This window comes from Herpailurus yagouaroundi, unplaced genomic scaffold, assembly GCF_014898765.1.
Source record: "Herpailurus yagouaroundi ecotype Mexico unplaced genomic scaffold, PumYag 308, whole genome shotgun sequence".
In the NCBI taxonomy this organism is placed as follows: Eukaryota; Metazoa; Chordata; class Mammalia; order Carnivora; family Felidae; genus Herpailurus; species Herpailurus yagouaroundi.
The window spans coordinates 6,286,724-6,303,997 of record NW_024412525.1 but is presented as its reverse complement, the minus strand read 5'-3'; the positions used below and the strand labels follow the sequence as shown (position 1 = coordinate 6,303,997).

The window sequence follows — 17,274 nt, the reverse complement described above, 5'->3', positions numbered from 1 at the left end:
CCCCTCCTCAGGCTCTGCTGGCTGCCTTGGGGGAGCCTGTGGGCCAGGGGCCCCGCTGAATGTGACCTATTGTCTTCGGGGTGGATTTAGGAAGTGCCAAGCTCCCATCAAGCAGCTCTGCTCCTCAGGTAAAACAAAAAAAGGGCTGTTCATTTGGGAACTTTTTCCCCTTATCTCCTTTTCCTATCTCCTCAGGCTTAGCTATGGTGTAGTGTTCAAAACCACTTCCCCTCGGAGCCAATCAGAAGCCGGGGCTCACCCCGTGGCCCTGAGGTAAAGTTATTTATAAACGCCTCCCTGGATTATTTGAGCAGAGCCCTTTCGCACACCTCGGAACACCTTTCGGCTCCCTGCTCCCCAGACACACCTGCAGCCCTGCCCAGCCAGCCCTGCTCACTCACCGGTAAGCCCCACCCAGCCCACCCCACGGGGCTGGGGGTCATCCCTTGAAGAGGGTGGGCACCGGGGGGCACCCAGAGGAGGAGCGACAGGAGACAGCCGGCCACGGGGGTGGGCTGTCTGCCAACCTGAGCACGAGTGGGAAAGACGCTGCGGCCCCTGAGTCTGAGAGCCGCCCCCAGCCCTTCACATCTGAGGAGCCCGCGGGGTCCTCACTCCGGTGTAAGGACCTCGGCTGCAGGGCAGGAGGCTGCGGGGAGCTTGCAGGATGGAATCTAGTGGAGGAGGCCTGCCAGACCCCAAAACAGAGTGAGGTGAAAGAAAGGGCTGGCTGTTTTGCAAGGGCTGCTTTCCTCTGCAAAGGAAAGAACAAACATCTTGGGCCTTCCTTGGGGGAGCAGCCTTTGAAGCTGCTGGCTGCACGCCTCCCCTCTTTTCAAGTCTTGCAAGCAAAAAGCACGTAATGCTGGGCTCCCCAGCCTGCTGGGTGGCTGTCTCCTTCTCCTTCTGCCCCTTAGATGCTCTCTTGCACTCCTGTATCTCTCCACCAGCTCGGGGCCCCCACATGGGCTGCGTGGAGTCCCATTTATCCCCATTAATCCTGAGGGGTTGGAAGAGGCGGAAGGAAGGGAGACTGAGGGTTAGGAGAGACCGAGCGAGGGAGCAGTCCATCAGACCGGGGGAACAGGACCCAGGGGACGTGGCTCCCAGGTGAAAGCTTCCACACAAGAGGGTTTTGGTCAGGACGGTGGTTTGGGCCAGCTCCCCCAGCTCCCAGCTTCCTAACCCCCCATCCTGAAGCTCTGAGGGGTCCCAAGTCACCCTCAGAAAATGCCCCCATTCCTCAAAATCAGACCGTGAGGTCTCCAGCCAATCTTTTCTCTTTCTAGCATGAACCCCCCACTTATACTTGGCCCTGTTGAATCTGAGCCACCAGAAGGAAGACCCGAGTTAAGAGTGTGCCCCTAGGAGTGGCATGGTGCCCCGAGTAGGGCAGATGAAGAGAGGGCCATGCCCCTGGATGGCTTCACTCACAGAGACAACGCTCTCCCAGAGCCCCCACGGTCCTTCCCACTCCCTCTTCAAGCCCAGAGCCCCACAGTCCTCCCCACTCCCTCCCCACACCCAGAGACCCACAGTCCCCCCACTTCCTTTTCACACCCAGAGCCCCATGTCCCCCCACACCCTCCCCACACCCAGAGCCCCACGGTCCTAGTGTTCAGAACCTGACAACCCCCCCCCCAACCTTGGGCAGCATGGAGACTAACACACATGTCCCCTCCACCACCTTGGCCTTCCCAGCACTTCCCACACTCCAGAGACTGTTCTAAATACCCATTTGTAAAAAACCCTGGGGGCAGAGATGGACTCTTTTTTTTACCTTTTAATGTCCAGAGTCTTCCTAGAGATTGACAAGTAGTGGGTGTTGAGTGAGTGTGTGTTGATCTGAACTGAATAACCACAGCCAGCTCCCTGAAGGAAGGAGATACCAGTTCGGTGCTGACCAAGCTCTGGAGTCCTTGAACCAGGCCGAAGGGCCCTTCACTGGTCTCCTTGTCCACTCGCCCGCTTCCAAGTAAGACTAAGCCTATTTTAAGTGTCTGTTTCAGGGATCCCGTGACCTTGGTCTGGGCTCACTGCGGGAAAGTGCTTTGCAAAGTCTGACCTCAGTCCCTTTTGCTGGAGCCTATTCCCTCAGCCCAACTGCTGTCCCCAGTAGGGAAAGCAGAGAAGGAGGAGAGAGTGGGTGTACTGAGGGGATTTGGGGGGTGATAGCCATGAATCTCTCTCCTGCAAGGGTACCAGTTCCTAGAATTGCCACAGCGTGGGAACACAACTCAGGGATATCGCATCCTTCTCTCCATGTGACTGATGAGGAAACCAGACCAGGGGGAAAACGGGGTGAGAAATTTGCCCAAGAAACACGCGGGCAGTAGGAATAAAAGGAATATTGATAAAACGCCAGGGAGACCTACAACCTCTACCCTCCCTCCACCTGCCAGGGACGCAGTTCCCAGCTGAGAGGGCAACCCTCCTCTCCCGTCCCCACCTCCCATCCCCAGCCACAGCCACCAGCCGCTCAGAGATGGCTCTTGCCCTGTGGCTCCCACTTTGGATGAGGCGGGAAGGAACCAGCAGCTAGAGCAAAGAGAAAACCTCAAAGTGACCTTTCCTCTCCCCAGAACACAGCGACCGCCCCGGTAGGGACAAGTGATAAGAATGCCAGGGCGAGTCGACCGTGCCGGGGCTGCTCCCGTGCCTGGCACATGTGCCCATCAAAGAACCCACACACACACACCTTACACACACACACACACACACAGCAGGGCTGAGGAGGAAGTCAGTCTGGGCCACAATGACAGGATCACCTCCAGACCTAACCAAAACCCCACAGATGGCTCTTACCTGCTCCCGAGAGCGTCTGCCCTCGTCTAAAAAGATTCTCTGCTTCTCTTCTAACCAGTCCTGGGAAATTTCGGAGGGACAAGGGCATGAAGAGGGAGGGCGGACTGGATGAACTTATGCAGGCGGATAGGAAAAGAAAGGTCAAGAAAGGCAGAGTGACCTGACTGCGGTTGCAGAGCAAGGAAGAGAATCCTCCGGAGTAACCAAAGTAATGGTAATAATAACACGGTCAGAATCTGTGGCGCGCTCACCGTGGCCAGGCACCGCTCCGAGCCTCTCTATGCATTAACTTGGGTGCCACGCTGGAGCCCATCTCTGTCCAAAGTATTCTGCTGATGGAGACAGACCTAGGCAGAGATACGCCTGGGAAGAGATACCTGTGGGCTTTCTGCTGGACAAACTCACTAGGGCGGGAGGGGGGCATTAGCGTTCTATGAGGGGCCCTGAAGGAGCCTGGGAGGAAGTCTGCTCAGCCCATAACCCCTCCCCCCACACACACAGAGTCTAGCTCCCCTTTGTCCTGCCCTCTCCCCGGCTCCTTAGCTCTGCAAGAACCCTGGATCCCCCTTGCCCCAAATGTGACCCCATTTCCCTGCCAAGCCTTGGAAACTGTCCACACACCCACGTCTCCTACGCTGGGCATGCTCTTCCCTTCTGGACCTCTACTTCCCTCAAGCCCCACTCCTGCCCTCCCCACCCCCCCCCCCCCAACCAGGTCTCTCCAGTAAATCAGGACCTGCCCCTCCTTCCCTCCACAAAGCGGGAGGCGACAGGGGCACCCTTTTGTTCCTCAATATTGTCACATGGCACCTGCTGTTTATCCCTGCTCCCGTGGGGGATGGGAGGCGGAGAGGGGCTGACACTGTTTGATGAGAGGCAGGGCTGGTTGACACACACCTATGGCAATGGGGCACTCGACTTTTTTCAGCGATGCTGACATCACTCGGTAGGGCTGTGTTTGTTTAACTAGGGATCAAGTCCTCACGTCCTCTACACCTCTCTCCCTTTCTTGCTCCCTCTTTCATCTTCCCACCCCTGACCTAGCATTGCAGGAGCCCTGTCTGTGGGTCCCCGAGAGCCCCTTAACTCTCTGAGAACCCCAGAGCTGTCTAAAAGAGGCGGTGCCTCCCGCCACCTGGCCTCTCCCATCCCCCTTTCCTCCTCAGCCTACAGCACTGGCCAGGGATGAAGTAACCCTCCTCCTAAGCCCCACCCCACCTCAACCCTATTCTTGGAATTAGGAAGTGTGCCCAGGGCACCTCCTCACCAGCCGCTGGGGCAGCTCCTGTGGCTGCAGATTTGCCACTCTGTCTGTCATTGTCCTGAGGCAGCCAAGGCCAGAAGAGAGGTCAGAACCACTGCAGAGCCCTCAAGGGGAGAAGCAGCACTCAGAAGTCTTGTCTCGCTCATCGGCTGGGGTAGAAGGTCACCAGGGTGGTGCGAAAGGGGCACTCTGGATGCCACTCAGGGGACAGCTCCCAGAGAGCAGGAGCAGGAGGACTGGGGCCCAAGAGGAGCACTTAAGACAGAGCCTAAGGCCCCGTTCAAATCCCCATACCACCTCTCTCTAAGACTCAGCTTCCATATCCACAAGACGAGAGGATTAGACCAGCCTGGCGCTCAAGTTCCCTTCTAGACAAAACTTCCTGAGTCGAGCCGGCTGCTGGGTTCACCTTCTTTTGTGTGGCACAAACTCAAGATTGGGAAAGCTCCCAGAGCCTTCTCCTCTTCGACACCCTATTTCTAGAATGAAATGGGCAAAGCATATGGGAAAGGACAGATTTTGCATTCCAGTAAAGCAAGGGAGCTTTTTCTCCTTGGTTAGCCTGGATAGGTGGGAATTCCCCCAGCCTCTGGTCCCCGTCCGTAGGAGGCCTGACACTGGGGCAGAAACAATCCTGAGTCACCCCTCCCAGAAGGATTTCCACCAGTGTCGCCCCCTTGCTTCCCTCCTCTCCCTGGAAACGACAGCCAGGAGTGGCCAAAGCCAACATGGGTGTGCGGGCTGGAGAGGCCCAAATAAAGGAGGTCTGAGGAGAAAAAGAGCTCCCAGGCCAGCGTGGCCAGGAAAGGCTTCATAGAAGAGGAGAAGGAGGTAGACGAGGGCAAGGCAAAGAGGAGAGGCAGGGGAGGGGAGGAGGAGGGCCCTAAGCAGGTCTTAAGGATGGGCAGGTCTAGGGAGGCAGAATGAGTCAGGGCCTCACAGGTAAGGAGGATCGTGTGGACAGAGCCCAGGGGTAAACCTGAGCCCGGCCTGTCTGGCGTGCCGGATGGTGCCAGGAGACCCAGCCAGCAGCTCTACCGAGTCCCCCAAAACAGGGCCAGGTGGCAGAAGAACAAACACACCCAAATAAGGAGTTTGGGCTTGATCCTCCTGGAAATGAGGAGGCTGAGGGTTTCTGATTAGCGGGTATAGGCTGGAGTTGGGAAAAATCCGTCAGAAGGCTAATGTAATAGTCCAGGTGTGAGACAAGAACTGAGGGGGTGGGGGACAGGAGGGACACTGGAAGAAAAGAGCAATGGGGCTTGATGAACAGCTGAATGTGGAGGCTGGCAGGGGGTAAAGAAAGGGCATATGTGGGGGTGGCCGGGGTGGCAGGGAGGAAGATCCCCACTGGGAAAATGAGGAAGTGAGGGGGCGCTGGGTTAGCAGGGTTCCGTGGGATCAGACGTGGACCTCGTGCCCACAGACACACTACTAGAACTGAGAGCCTTTGAAAAAGCAGCCTGGGAAAGGGCTTCGAGGGCCACCTGCCACCTGCCAGGGGCACGAAGCGAGATCTCCCATCACCCCCTCTTCCCAGGGGCTCCCTCTTCTGGGTTTGGTTCTCCTTGAACATTTCGGCTATTCCTTCGCGGGCAGTCTGTTCGGTGGCCAGGGACAGACTCCTTCCTCCGAACCGCAAGTCTTTCTCTAAAGCCAAGTTGGACCTCTGGGTTCCTCTAGACAATCATGCTCCCTACTCATTGCTCCCAAAGGGCCCACCCGGGAAGCCACCTCGAAAGCCAGACCCGTGCAACCCTCGGAAACGGGGGGCGGGGGGGGGGGGCAGGGAGGAGAAGGAGAAGCAGGGGCACCTGCCTCACTGGAGGGTGAAGGACTGAAGGCCTCTGAACAGTCTCTCCTAAGAGGAAGGCAGCAGCCTCCTACCTTAATAATCATCACCATTACCGCTTACCAGGTGCCTGGGAAGGCCGCCCCTTCGTGCACACAGTCTCATTCCACATCCTCATGGCAACCACCCAGAACCTTTACTTTCCCCATTTACCGATGAAGAAACTGAGTCTTTGAACCCAGGCCATTCTGGCTCTAAAGCACGTGCTGTTTTCCTTATGCCGCTCGGCCTCTCACTTCTCTCACTGAGATGTCTCACACGCCATCGCTTTTACTCATTTCTGCCCGTGTCTCCTCCAAAACACCGTGTGGTGATTCATTCCACAAGCGTTTGTTGAGTGTGTCCAGGCAAGGGGCTGGGCACAGGCACCGCGAGGGGATTCCTTCCCCAACTCCCTCCCCGCCGGATATCACCCCAGTGATTTGGCGGGGCGTCCAGCCCTCGCTCGTAGGTTCTGATGGACCGCGGGGTCCTGCGACCAAATGAATTGAATTCCCCAGCCCAACCTGCATCACCTTGGGTACCATCTCATTGATAGTAACGACTCCCATTTGCCTCATTTCGGGTACATTTTCACATACCCCTTTCTTGCCCATATCTCACCTCCTGGTCATACCCACCCTGTGAGATGGATGTGTTTCTCCCATTTTACTGGCCAGGAATCTGAGGCTCAGAGAGGTGAGGTCTGCTCCACCCCACCATTGAAGGCTGGACTAAAACCCGGGTTTCTGGACCCTTCGTGAATGTACTTTCCATCTTTCTGCCACGTTCTCTCCCGCAAAAGGCATCAACCAACCCGCTCGCCTCCGATAACCCCTAGGCAGCCAGGCTCTCCCGCGGGAAGCCGAAGGACATCCCTAGCCCCCTGTGTGGTTTCTCACTTTCAACTCCAGCTCAGATCTTTTGCCAAACTGGCCACAGCCACCCCACACTGCCCACCTCCTTCCTCCAAACGTGCCCCACCTCTTTCTTCTTTCCTCTTCCTCAGAGGTTCTCCTAGGGAGTTCTCCCAGCTCCCAAGGGCAGGGTACAGGAAGAGGGACCGGTACTTGTAGGAGGGAGGGGGAACGGCTCCCACGGGGAGCTCCTCTGGGCCTCAGGGGCCCTGGCACTCAGCTCTGCCCCGCGCAGCTCCTGGAACATCAGCCAGGTTGCGCAAAAAGCAAGGAGGAGAGAAACACCAGTACGCAGGGTGGGGGAAAGGTCAGGCACAGGAAGCCGTGGGAGAGCCAGCCGGTACAGACCATCCTGATTTCCCCAGACACACCATTATCCCCCTGGGAAAACCTGTTGGTAAAGTCCTAGTTGTCTCTTTCCAGAAGGGCCCTCCTGGGGTCACCTCAGTCATCCCCCTGCCTCCGGGCAGGCTGTTTTCTCTATTTCTTCCAAGCTGACTGGCTGAACAGTAGGAGCCTTTCTGCCAGGAAAACTGAGGTCCGGGGAGGGAGAGGGGCTTGTGGGGGCACCAGCAGCGGGGGTTGGGGCGGGGGATGGGACCAATGTGCTGACATCCAGTTGTGACTCCTGCCCTTGCCCTCCCGCCTCCTTTTTGCCCGGTGCTCGGCGGGGGTGACGGTGATGTCACAGGTGTGGCGTGCCAGCCACGTGCTGGGCGCCAAGCAAAACAGCCAGGGCAAGTGTGTGCATCATCAGTACCTGGGAAGGAAGGCCACCAGAAGAAGCGAGTCTGGTGGAAAGACCTGAAAGAGGGAAGGGAGGCACCTTGCTGGATGGGGGCGGGGAAGAGACCAGAATAAAACCCTGCTGTGGCCAGAACTAGAGAGAGAAAGCCAGAGCTGGCACTGGAGAGAGATGCCCCCTCATCTTCCCCTCCTCTGCCTCTCCCAAAGCTTGTAAATGCCCCAGACATGAGCCAGCCCAGGCCCCGCTACGTGGTAGACAGAGCCGCGTACTCTCTCACCCTCTTTGATGATGAGTTTGAGAAGAAGGACCGGACATACCCACTGGGAGAGAAACTTCGCAATGCCTTCAGGTAACGTGGCCCAGAGCCCAGACACCTCTTTCTTCTGCTCCCCACCAAAATCCTTTCTGCACCAGAGCATGGCTCCTGTACCAGCATCCCTAAGACAGGGCTTGGGGAAGTCTCGGGGAGGGGAGGTTCAGAACCCTGACTTTAAGATCCTACAACCCCTCCTGTACTGACACCCACCCTGTGGAGGATGGGGAGTAGCCGCAAGGACCATCCACAGTCTCAGAAGAGTTGTAGGGCATCTCCAACCCGTGCATGAAGTCTTGCCATCTTCTCAGTCCACTCAAGTCTCTCTTCGTTTCTTAAGGGAGCTCTAGATGGGCCTGCTACCACATGGGGCAGAGGGAGCATCAGAGCCTTGCTTAAAGTCCTCTTCCCTCCTGATCACGAAAAATCTGAAGCCACCACCACTCCATGCCCTTTGTCCTCTTTCCCTCCTAGATGTTCCTTCCTTTTCCTGATCCAGAAAATGCCCAAAGGCAGCCCCTGAATTCCTGGGCCCTCCTAAAGGATACCTACCAGGATGTGGTCCTGCCAGACCCCCGGGCTCTCTTCACTCTCAGATCTGTGAGACTGCGCTAGTGGGGAGTAAAACCTCACCTCCGAGGAGGGGGCTTCGGGAGGTGATCTATGCCCATACTCCAGGAACCTGCGGCTATGAGCTTCACCTTCCCCCTCCCTACACTTCTGGCAGACCTTGCTCAGTCCTGGCTGTGGGCTAACTTGCTCTTCCTCACTCCCCTGGGGAAACAGCTGATTCAGATACCTGGATTGAGGTCACTGGCAATGCTGAAGTGGAGGTGCAGGTGGAACAGGTTCGGACCAGGGGAATCACCCACTTGAGTCTTCACCAAAAGCCCTGGTCCAACCCTACTTCTCCCGGGAGGCTCCATTCCCGCTGGGTCACAGCCAAAGCCTTGGGTTTTCAGTGTCCAGACACCCTACCGACAGCTGGGCTCCCGGGACAGCTGGGCTCTGTCGACCTTAGTTACCAAACAGTTTCAGTCTGGTTTGTTGCTGTGCTGGAGGGACGAGGGTATCTGCTGTTGTCCTAAAAGACTATAGATTAAAACTATAAAGTGATGTAGGGAACTAACAATTTCCACGAGGCTGGCATTGAGCCTTAAGCAGTGCCTGACACAGAAGGTGCTCCAATAAATATTTATTTAATGAATGAATGAATGGCTAGAAAGCTAATCCCTCTGTCCACTTCCCTCTTGGCCTCCGAAGCCTCTGTATAGGCATCTGTTCCAGCTATTCTATCAGGCCTCAGATTGCCTTGCCCAGCGTACGACAGGCCTGCAAATAAGGCTGGACGGATACCGCCCTCAAGGGGGTTGTTGGTCTTCCCCTACTCAGCTCTCTATATGTGAGTCCAGTTTTCCTTGCCACAAACAAGCCTGAGAGAGTTCCTGCAGCGCTGGTGCTCCCTTATGACAAAGCTGTAGAGATGCTTGGAGCTATTGACCAAGGATGGAAGAGGCACACCCACCCGCCCCAGAGGAGACCGGGGACTCAGATGTCGAGGGTGATGCCCTTCCACAGAGTATTGGTTGGGACAGAAAATCTGTCCAGACTCCACAGGGTACAAAGCATTGTCTGCGTTGCTTTTAGTCTTGGGTGACATCCAGGGAACCAAGTGTTGGGGAAATTATTGTTGAATAATAGCAAAGAGCAGGGATTGGTGCCGGGCGGGAAAGGAGGCCTAATCAGAGCAGGCTAGTGAGTCACCAAATGTGCCTTGAGTATTTGAGTTCCCTCGACTGGGAGAAGAAAAGCAAATGCCTCCCACTCCCTTCCAGTCATCAATCCATGAGCTGTCACCCCTGAGTTTTTTAGGCCCTTGTTCCTACCGCTCCTGAGTTTCTATGAAAAGACCTCAAGGTGTTCAACAAACAGGGAAGGAATCAACTTTCCCCACCCTGCGTTGGCCAACAAACAGCTCCCCCATTCCTTCCGCCCCCAGCGAATTAACAGTGGGAGGAACTCCGGCACTGGAGTCATGACACATGAAGGACGGTCGGTCAGCAGAGGCACACCCTGCAGGGACAATGGAGCCTTCTTTGGGGGAAGTGCTAAGAAAGATGGCAACAGCCCCCACTCAGGCCAAGTTTCAACACCACCCAGTCCTTTCACTAATTCGCGCATTCATTCATTCAGCAAATATTTACTAAGCAGCCCAATGCAATGTGCAAGGTACAAGAGATGAACCAGAGAGATAGACTTTTGGTCATGGTGGGGTTTATTCTCCAGTGAGAACGACAGATGAAAAGCAAGCAGTTATAACCCAGTGTGCGTACGAAGCTGTAGGAGCCCGCACAAGGGTGCCAGGCCTGCGTTTGGTCAGACCGGAGAAAGGTCATCTGAGATGGGGGGCTGGGCTCGGCAGCTCGGAAGGCTAAGTGACCTCAAAATCCAGGCCTTTACGCCGAGTCTTCTGGAGGTCCCAAATGAGCAGCTGTTTCCAGACACCCAGCTAAAACCGAGAGTGTGTGAATGGCTCTCCAAAGAAAGCCCCTGCCTTTTTTTCTCAGTGTCCCCGGCCTACTGCATGGTGTGGGGGCTGAATGAGTGAATGAATTCTGAACGAGTGAATGAATGAATGAATGAATGAATGACGGATGACCAGGAACAGAATATATAATATCCCTCCCCAACTCAGAGTATCCAAACCATGCAGTGCCGACTGGAAGCCTGCCCTCTTCCCCTCCAGATGTTCCACGGCCAAGATCAAAGCCACAGTGTTTGGGCTGCTCCCCGTGCTCTCCTGGCTCCCCAAGTACAAGATCAAAGACTACATTGTCCCCGACCTGCTGGGCGGACTCAGCGGTGGATCCATCCAGGTCCCGCAAGGTGAGGGGGTCTGTCCCCCAGGTTGGCTTGGCCTGCTGCTCTCCCCCCTTCCTCTCCCCGTCCCCTGTGACCCCCATAGCCCAACTGTGCCCCCGAGCCTTCAATCTCCTGTTCTCTGCAGGCATGGCATTTGCTCTGCTGGCCAACCTTCCTGCAGTCAACGGCCTCTACTCCTCCTTCTTCCCCCTCCTCACCTACTTCTTCCTGGGGGGTATACACCAGATGGTGCCAGGTAAGGCTTCTCCCCTCTCAGCAGGCCAGGTGACCTGGACCACAAGGACAGGGGATGTGGCAAAGGGGCTTTGGGTGGTTTCCATCTGCATTCTCCTAGAGCTGGTGCTGGGCGGTCCTGAAGGGACCGTCACTGTGAGCGTCAGTCCCAGGTCCGCTGTGACCTTGAAGAAACCCCTTAGCTTCCATGAGCTTGGTTACCACTACCTGTTCTGTCTCCCTCCCTGGCACATGAGGAAGACTTGGTGGAACAAGGTATACCATGTGCATAAAGTGCCGAGGAGATGGGAGGGATTACTCTCAGGCTGGTCCCTGCAGGGATATTTGGAGCTCTCTGGTGCTAAGTGACATCGAGAAAAAGGGCCTGTTTCTGGGTCAGGTACCGCTTGTATTTCCAAGCTCATTTCCTCACGTGTCCAATGAAACAATTTTAACAGTCGAGGTGAAAGCATCTTGAAAAGCGTAGCTCGTGGTGACATGTGAGTGTTGGTTTTCTTGCTGGAGAGGCGCCTTGGAGATGTGGGGGTCCATCTCCTCGGGGGTCGGGAAGCACTCCCTCCTGGGCCCCTTTCTGTTGTCCCTGGGTGTGGTGCAAACCTCTGACTCCTGCCGGCTGGGTGGGCACCACAGGTACCTTTGCCGTTATCAGCATCCTGGTGGGTAACATCTGTCTGCAGCTGGCCCCAGAGTCAAAATTCTGGGTCTTCAACAACGCCACCAACAAGAGCTACGTGGACACGGCAGCCATGGAGGCTGAGAGGCTGCACGTGTCAGCAACCCTGGCCTGCCTGACTGCCATCATCCAGGTGAGGGGACGGCCGCGGCCTTGTCAAGGGCGCGGCCTCAGGAGGGCATCTTTCTGTCCCGCCCCTGCCTCAAAGCCCCAGTTTGACATTAAAGCTGATTCAGGGCCCTTCCTCCTCCCTCTCCCCCATTCCCAGGGCCACAATAGGCCTTGAGGAATCGGTGTATCTCCTCACCTGCCTCCAGCAGGTCTATGAGACCAGTCTCTGCTCCCAGCAAAACTGTCCCGAGTCAGACTGTCTGGAAGGCTCACGGGCTCTCTCTCCTCTCCAGCACAGCCCTCCTGTTTCTCTAACATCCCTTATCCCTCCTCCAGCCTCTTCTGCCCCAAGCCACAGCATCACTCGCACAACATAAATTGCACAAATTGCAAAGGAATCTGCTAGGTTTTACGAGGGGAAACGCTGCCGTGATGGAACACAAGAGCAGGAAGCAACCTCCGAGGACACCTTTCATTCATCCATCCATTCATTCTTTCTGTTAACGTTTTTGGTTGTGTCGCTGTGCCAGAAACTGGCCTAGGCCTTGGGGGGAAAGCCAAGTAAAGAAGAGGCCCAGTTCTCCAGGAGCGCACAGCCCAGCAGAGGAAGTAACCACGTCAACAGATAAACTTTTAGGCAGGGAGATAAGCAGCATAATAGAGCTATGTTCCCATAGCGGTGGGAGCACCAAGGAGAGAGTCAGGGAAGGCCTCACCTCAGAGAGGAGATGACATTTGACCTGAATATTAAAAGATGAATAGAGCTTGGCCAGTAACCAAATGAATGAGGCACGGGAGGACAGTCTGGGCAGAAGGATGCACCCCAGAGCATTGAGGCTTGAGTGTGAACTGACCAGGGAATGACAAGGCAAGACGTTTTGGTGAGGCTGGACAGCAGGAGGCCTTTGGGGGATGGGCCCGAGAAGGGGCCAGAAAGGTAGGCAGAGGCTAGACAATGAAGTCTGAAGTCTGTACCCCCTGCACTGGCCTTGGGTCTGACTGGCAGTTTATAAAGATCATTCAGGCCACGGAAAAGAGAGGTGGGGAGGTAGATTACAGTCAAAGTTAGGAGACTATGCAGAAGCCCGGGCAAGGCCGCCGAACGCCTAGGCCAGGGAGGCGGCCACGGGGAGGGCCACCGAGATGGGGTTGACTTAAGGAACCTTTTGCCGGGAGCATTAAAAGGCTTGGTGAGAGCCCTGACATGGGGGTGAGGGAGGATGACTCCTAAGATCTGGGTTAGGCAACCGGGTGGAGACGAAGCACGGGGGGAGGACCAGGGTTATTTTGCCGATGAGAAAACTAAAGCCAGAGAGATGATGTGACAAAGAGGCCTGTGCCCCAAACCAGACTAGAGGTCTGCTGGCACCGTAAAGGGCCAGACAAGGTCACAAAGGGCTCACTTGCTCAGGGCGGCTGCACAGAACTGCAGCCTGGGTTTGGGTCAGGCACGCGGGGGAGCTGCGGGCCGTTCTTGGTCTTCCCCACCCCCACCCCCACCTCTCTCTCCTCAGATGGGCCTGGGCTTCGTGCAGTTCGGCTTTGTGGCCATCTACCTCTCCGAGTCCTTCGTCCGGGGCTTCATGACGGCAGCCGGCCTGCAGATTCTGATCTCGGTGCTCAAGTACATCTTTGGACTGACCATCCCGTCCTACACGGGCCCGGGGGCCATTGTCTTTGTGAGTCTAGGCACACATCCCTGCGAATGGGGAGGGGCTCAGGCAGACACAGAAGCAGGGTTTACTGTTTTAAGAGGTCATGAGCTCCTCCTTACAAGACGTCCTCAAGCAAGGGTCTGGCTAGCCCATTGTTCAGAGAGGATTCGCAGGGGGTTCCCACTTTGGGAGGGAAGGTCAAACACAGGACCCTGCGGGCTCACTGAGGTTCTCTATGGTGAATTCCTGCGGAAAAGGAGATGCTTACTCTCCATCAGTTCCCTGACACAGTGCCTCAACCCCTCCCTGCCTGGGAGGTCCCTCCTTGTGTCTAAGCTCCATCCTTCCTCCTTGAGCTTGAATTCTTTCTAGAGAAAGAGAATCACCATTCCCATCCTGGCATGAGATCCCAGCATGCCTTTTGGGAGAGGGAGGTGGAAGAGGGGATACTATTCATGACCGAGGTCTGGATTCTGCTTTGGTGTGCCCCCATTCACATTGATGACATCCTTCTGCCGGGTTAGACCTCCAAGGGTGGGGATAGTAGGGGAAGAGGAAGTGGGAGCCCATGAGCATGATGCTCTCTCCCCCAGACCTTCATTGACATTTGCAAAAACCTCCCCCACACCAACATCGCCTCGCTCATCTTCGCCCTCATCAGTGGCGTCTTCCTGGTGCTGGTGAAGGAGCTCAATGCTCGCTACATGCACAAGATCCGCTTCCCCATCCCTACAGAGATGATTGTGGTAAGGACCCTGCACAGGGCTGGGGGGGGGGGGGGGGGGCGGGGGGCCAGGCTAGAGAGGCCATGAGAAAAGGAATCCAGCCCCAGCCAAAGTCACGGGAACCCTTCCCCACCCTCCCCGCCTCCTCCGCCAGCGGCCAGCAGAACAGGAAGTTGGGTGAATCCATTCCATCCCCCCATCTATGGCTCCCGCTTTTCCTGCTCCTTGGGTTGCTCCCCTTTGAGGAGGCAGGGGAGTGGGAGTTGGAGTCCCCAGAGAAAAGGGAGGCTTGAGAGAGACCCCTGTTCTGCCAGTCCCCATTCTCCATTTTGGGCTTTGCAGGTGGTGGTGGCAACAGCTATCTCCGGGGGCTGTAAGATGCCCAAAAAGTATCACATGCAGATCGTGGGACAGATCCAACAAGGGTGAGTCTGGGTGGCCAGGAAGCCTGCCCCCCCTACCAGCACCTGCCTGTGGAGGCCTGGGCTCAGAGGCCAGGATGAGACAATCTCTCATGAAGGAGCCTTGTCGACTCTGTGACACCCACCAAATGTGAATTATTTCTATCACTTATTACGGAAGACAGCCGTACAACCAGCCAATGCCAGCCGTGTTACAAACAGTGAGTCTTAGCTGCCACACACACACCCCCAAAAGTCTCACTCAGTGGACACTGCCAGAACAAAGACTCTCTGATCAGCCCTTTTCCGGCTCCTTGCCTCGCTCTGCCGTGTTGGTTCTTTTCATGGGGAAGAGAAGCTATTAGGATCAACAGTGAGCATCCACTCCGTGCCTGGCACCACGCTGGGCCCGGTGGTGGGAAAGGGTGGGGCTTGTGCTGTAAGGTTGGAGGAGGAGGGTGGGAAGAGGGCAGGGGAGGGCGCCGGCTGTGGGTCTGTGGACTAGTGAGCATAGAGTCCAGAAACTGGGCGTGAGCAAACGAGGCCCCACCACTTACTGGCTCTGTGACCTTGGACAAGCCAAGTTGCTGCTTTGTCAATGGGAGTTATGGCTGCCGCCATCACAGTGTTGTACTGAGGGCTCAGACAACAAGGGGTAATTCATGTGGACCTTGGCACACACTGGGGCCCCGCTGGTCCCCGTGGGTTGAGGAAGGACTCGCCATGCCTCCCCTCACACCCTTGGTCCCTGCCTCCTTTCTGGCTCCTTGGCAGGTTCCCCACTCCCGTGTCACCTGTGGTTTCACAGTGGAAGGACATGATGGGCACGGCCTTCTCACTGGCCATCGTGGGCTACGTCATCAACCTGGCCGTGGGCCGGACCCTGGCCAGCAAGCACGGCTATGACGTGGATTCTAACCAGGTAGGTCCATGCGGGCAGGGCCAAGCAGGAGGCGCTGGGTCCCACAGAGGCCTGGCCAGAGATATGTTGGGGCTCCTCGACCTGATGGGAGCAAGGTGCTGACCAGTGAGGAGGAGGAGCTCTGGCCGCAGGAGGCCAGCTTCCGCTGGGCTAGGAGTGTAGGGCTTTCTAGCAGCAGGATCATTCTCAAGTCCTAGGTCCAGGATCCAGCTTGTACGGACGACTAGGTTTGGACAACACCTGCTGCTCACCCCCCGCTGCCCCTGTTTCCAATCCTCCCCCTGTCCCCCACAGGAGATGATCGCCTTGGGCTGCAGCAACTTCTTTGGCTCCTTCTTTAAAATCCATGTCATTTGCTGTGCCCTCTCTGTCACTCTGGCGGTGGATGGAGCTGGAGGAAAATCCCAGGTGAGCACTGTACCAGGGGAGTGGGGAAAGAGGGGAGAGGGCAGCAAAACAGTTGCCCCAGAGAAGCCAAGGCACATGCAAAGCCAGGCCAGCTGCTTCCCCAACCTTCCTCTCCCCTCACCGGTCTCCACTCCACCTTTGAAAGAGAGCTATTGGAAATCAATCAAGAGCGAGAATTCCACGCTTACACCCTGTTCCCAACTCTTTCTCCGAATAGGTGGCAAGCCTGTGTGTGTCCCTGGTAGTGATGATCACCATGCTGGTCCTGGGGTCCTATCTATACCCTCTCCCCAAGGTAAGAGCGCAGCAGGACAGCAGAGGTCAGCAGGAGACTCCAGTAAGGACAATCCCTAAGAGCTGCATAACCCTTTACAGTCTATAAAGTGCCGACACTGTCACACTTTGTCCTCGTCACAACCTGTAGACACCGTGGTTTTTACTATCTTCGTTTTACAAGTGAGGGAAACTGAGGCTGAGAAAGTCTCAGTGATCTGTGGTGACGCAGCTCACGAGCGCAGGGCTGGTGGTAATCTCCAGCCTTCTGACCTCAGGATCGATTCCCCAGTTAGTGTTTACAAGTGCTTATGAGTGCCTGACTAGGAAGGCCCTGGGCATGGATGGTTTGGAGATGAGGGAGGAAGGGAGGGGCAGAGACGGGCCAGGAAGGGCCCCATGGCCTAGCACCTACACTGCACTCTCCAGCCCCGAGACTGAGTGCAGAGATCCGGGGGGCTCTGCAGGCAGAGATGTTCTGGAACTGCAGCTCTGTCCTGCCAGGCTCCAGGGTCAGGTGACAAAGAACAATGTTCTGTTTCCCCAGTCTGTGCTAGGAGCACTGATAGCTGTCAACCTCAAGAACTCCCTCAAGCAACTCGCTGACCCCTATTACCTGTGGAAGAAGAACAAGCTGGACTGCGTAGGTATTGGGTGGCCGCTGGGTACCCCTTCGTGCCCTGCCCCTTCCTCCAACCCCACAGCCGCGTCAGCTCTTCTGTCGGTGACCCCTCCGTTCTGCTCCCTAATTAGCCTAGCCAGCTGTTAAGAGCCCAAGTGTTGGAGTGACACATCCTATGTTCACGTCCTAACGCACCTGTTCACTGGTTCTGTGTGGGCCCTAGACTAGCGAGTCCTTAGAAGTCCCTTAACTTCTCTGAGTCTTGACTTTCTCATCTGGGAAATGGGTATCTTATACTCTACCCCACCCCCCGCCCCAGGGTTGTTTATGAGAAAGAAAGGAGATAATACAAGTAAGGGGCATGCTACCTAAATCGTATTCTGGGTTCAATAAAAAAAAAAAAATTAGCTATGATTATTTTTACGACTCGTAGTTCCAAAAAAAGCAAAAAGAAATAGCTTTAAAAACCACCACCAACAACAAAAAACT

At 56.0% G+C, this 17,274-nt stretch overlaps 1 protein-coding gene across 1 annotated transcript in view; it reads left to right on the top strand.

The window, feature by feature from the left end:
- Positions 1-320: 320 nt before the first annotated feature.
- The window catches only part of SLC26A9 (solute carrier family 26 member 9), a 28,187-nt gene continuing 11,233 nt past the window's right edge, over positions 321-17,274 (top strand). Inside the window, exons 1-12 of the mRNA XM_040462191.1 lie at positions 321-403; positions 7,772-7,914; positions 10,625-10,764; positions 10,886-10,996; positions 11,626-11,801; positions 13,294-13,458; positions 14,028-14,180; positions 14,502-14,584; positions 15,335-15,482; positions 15,777-15,890; positions 16,108-16,185; positions 16,711-16,806. Coding sequence (XP_040318125.1) covers positions 7,790-7,914; positions 10,625-10,764; positions 10,886-10,996; positions 11,626-11,801; positions 13,294-13,458; positions 14,028-14,180; positions 14,502-14,584; positions 15,335-15,482; positions 15,777-15,890; positions 16,108-16,185; positions 16,711-16,806 — 1,389 coding nt within the window. The 5' untranslated portion in view covers positions 321-403; positions 7,772-7,789. The remainder of the gene's footprint in view (positions 404-7,771; positions 7,915-10,624; positions 10,765-10,885; positions 10,997-11,625; positions 11,802-13,293; positions 13,459-14,027; positions 14,181-14,501; positions 14,585-15,334; positions 15,483-15,776; positions 15,891-16,107; positions 16,186-16,710; positions 16,807-17,274) is intronic.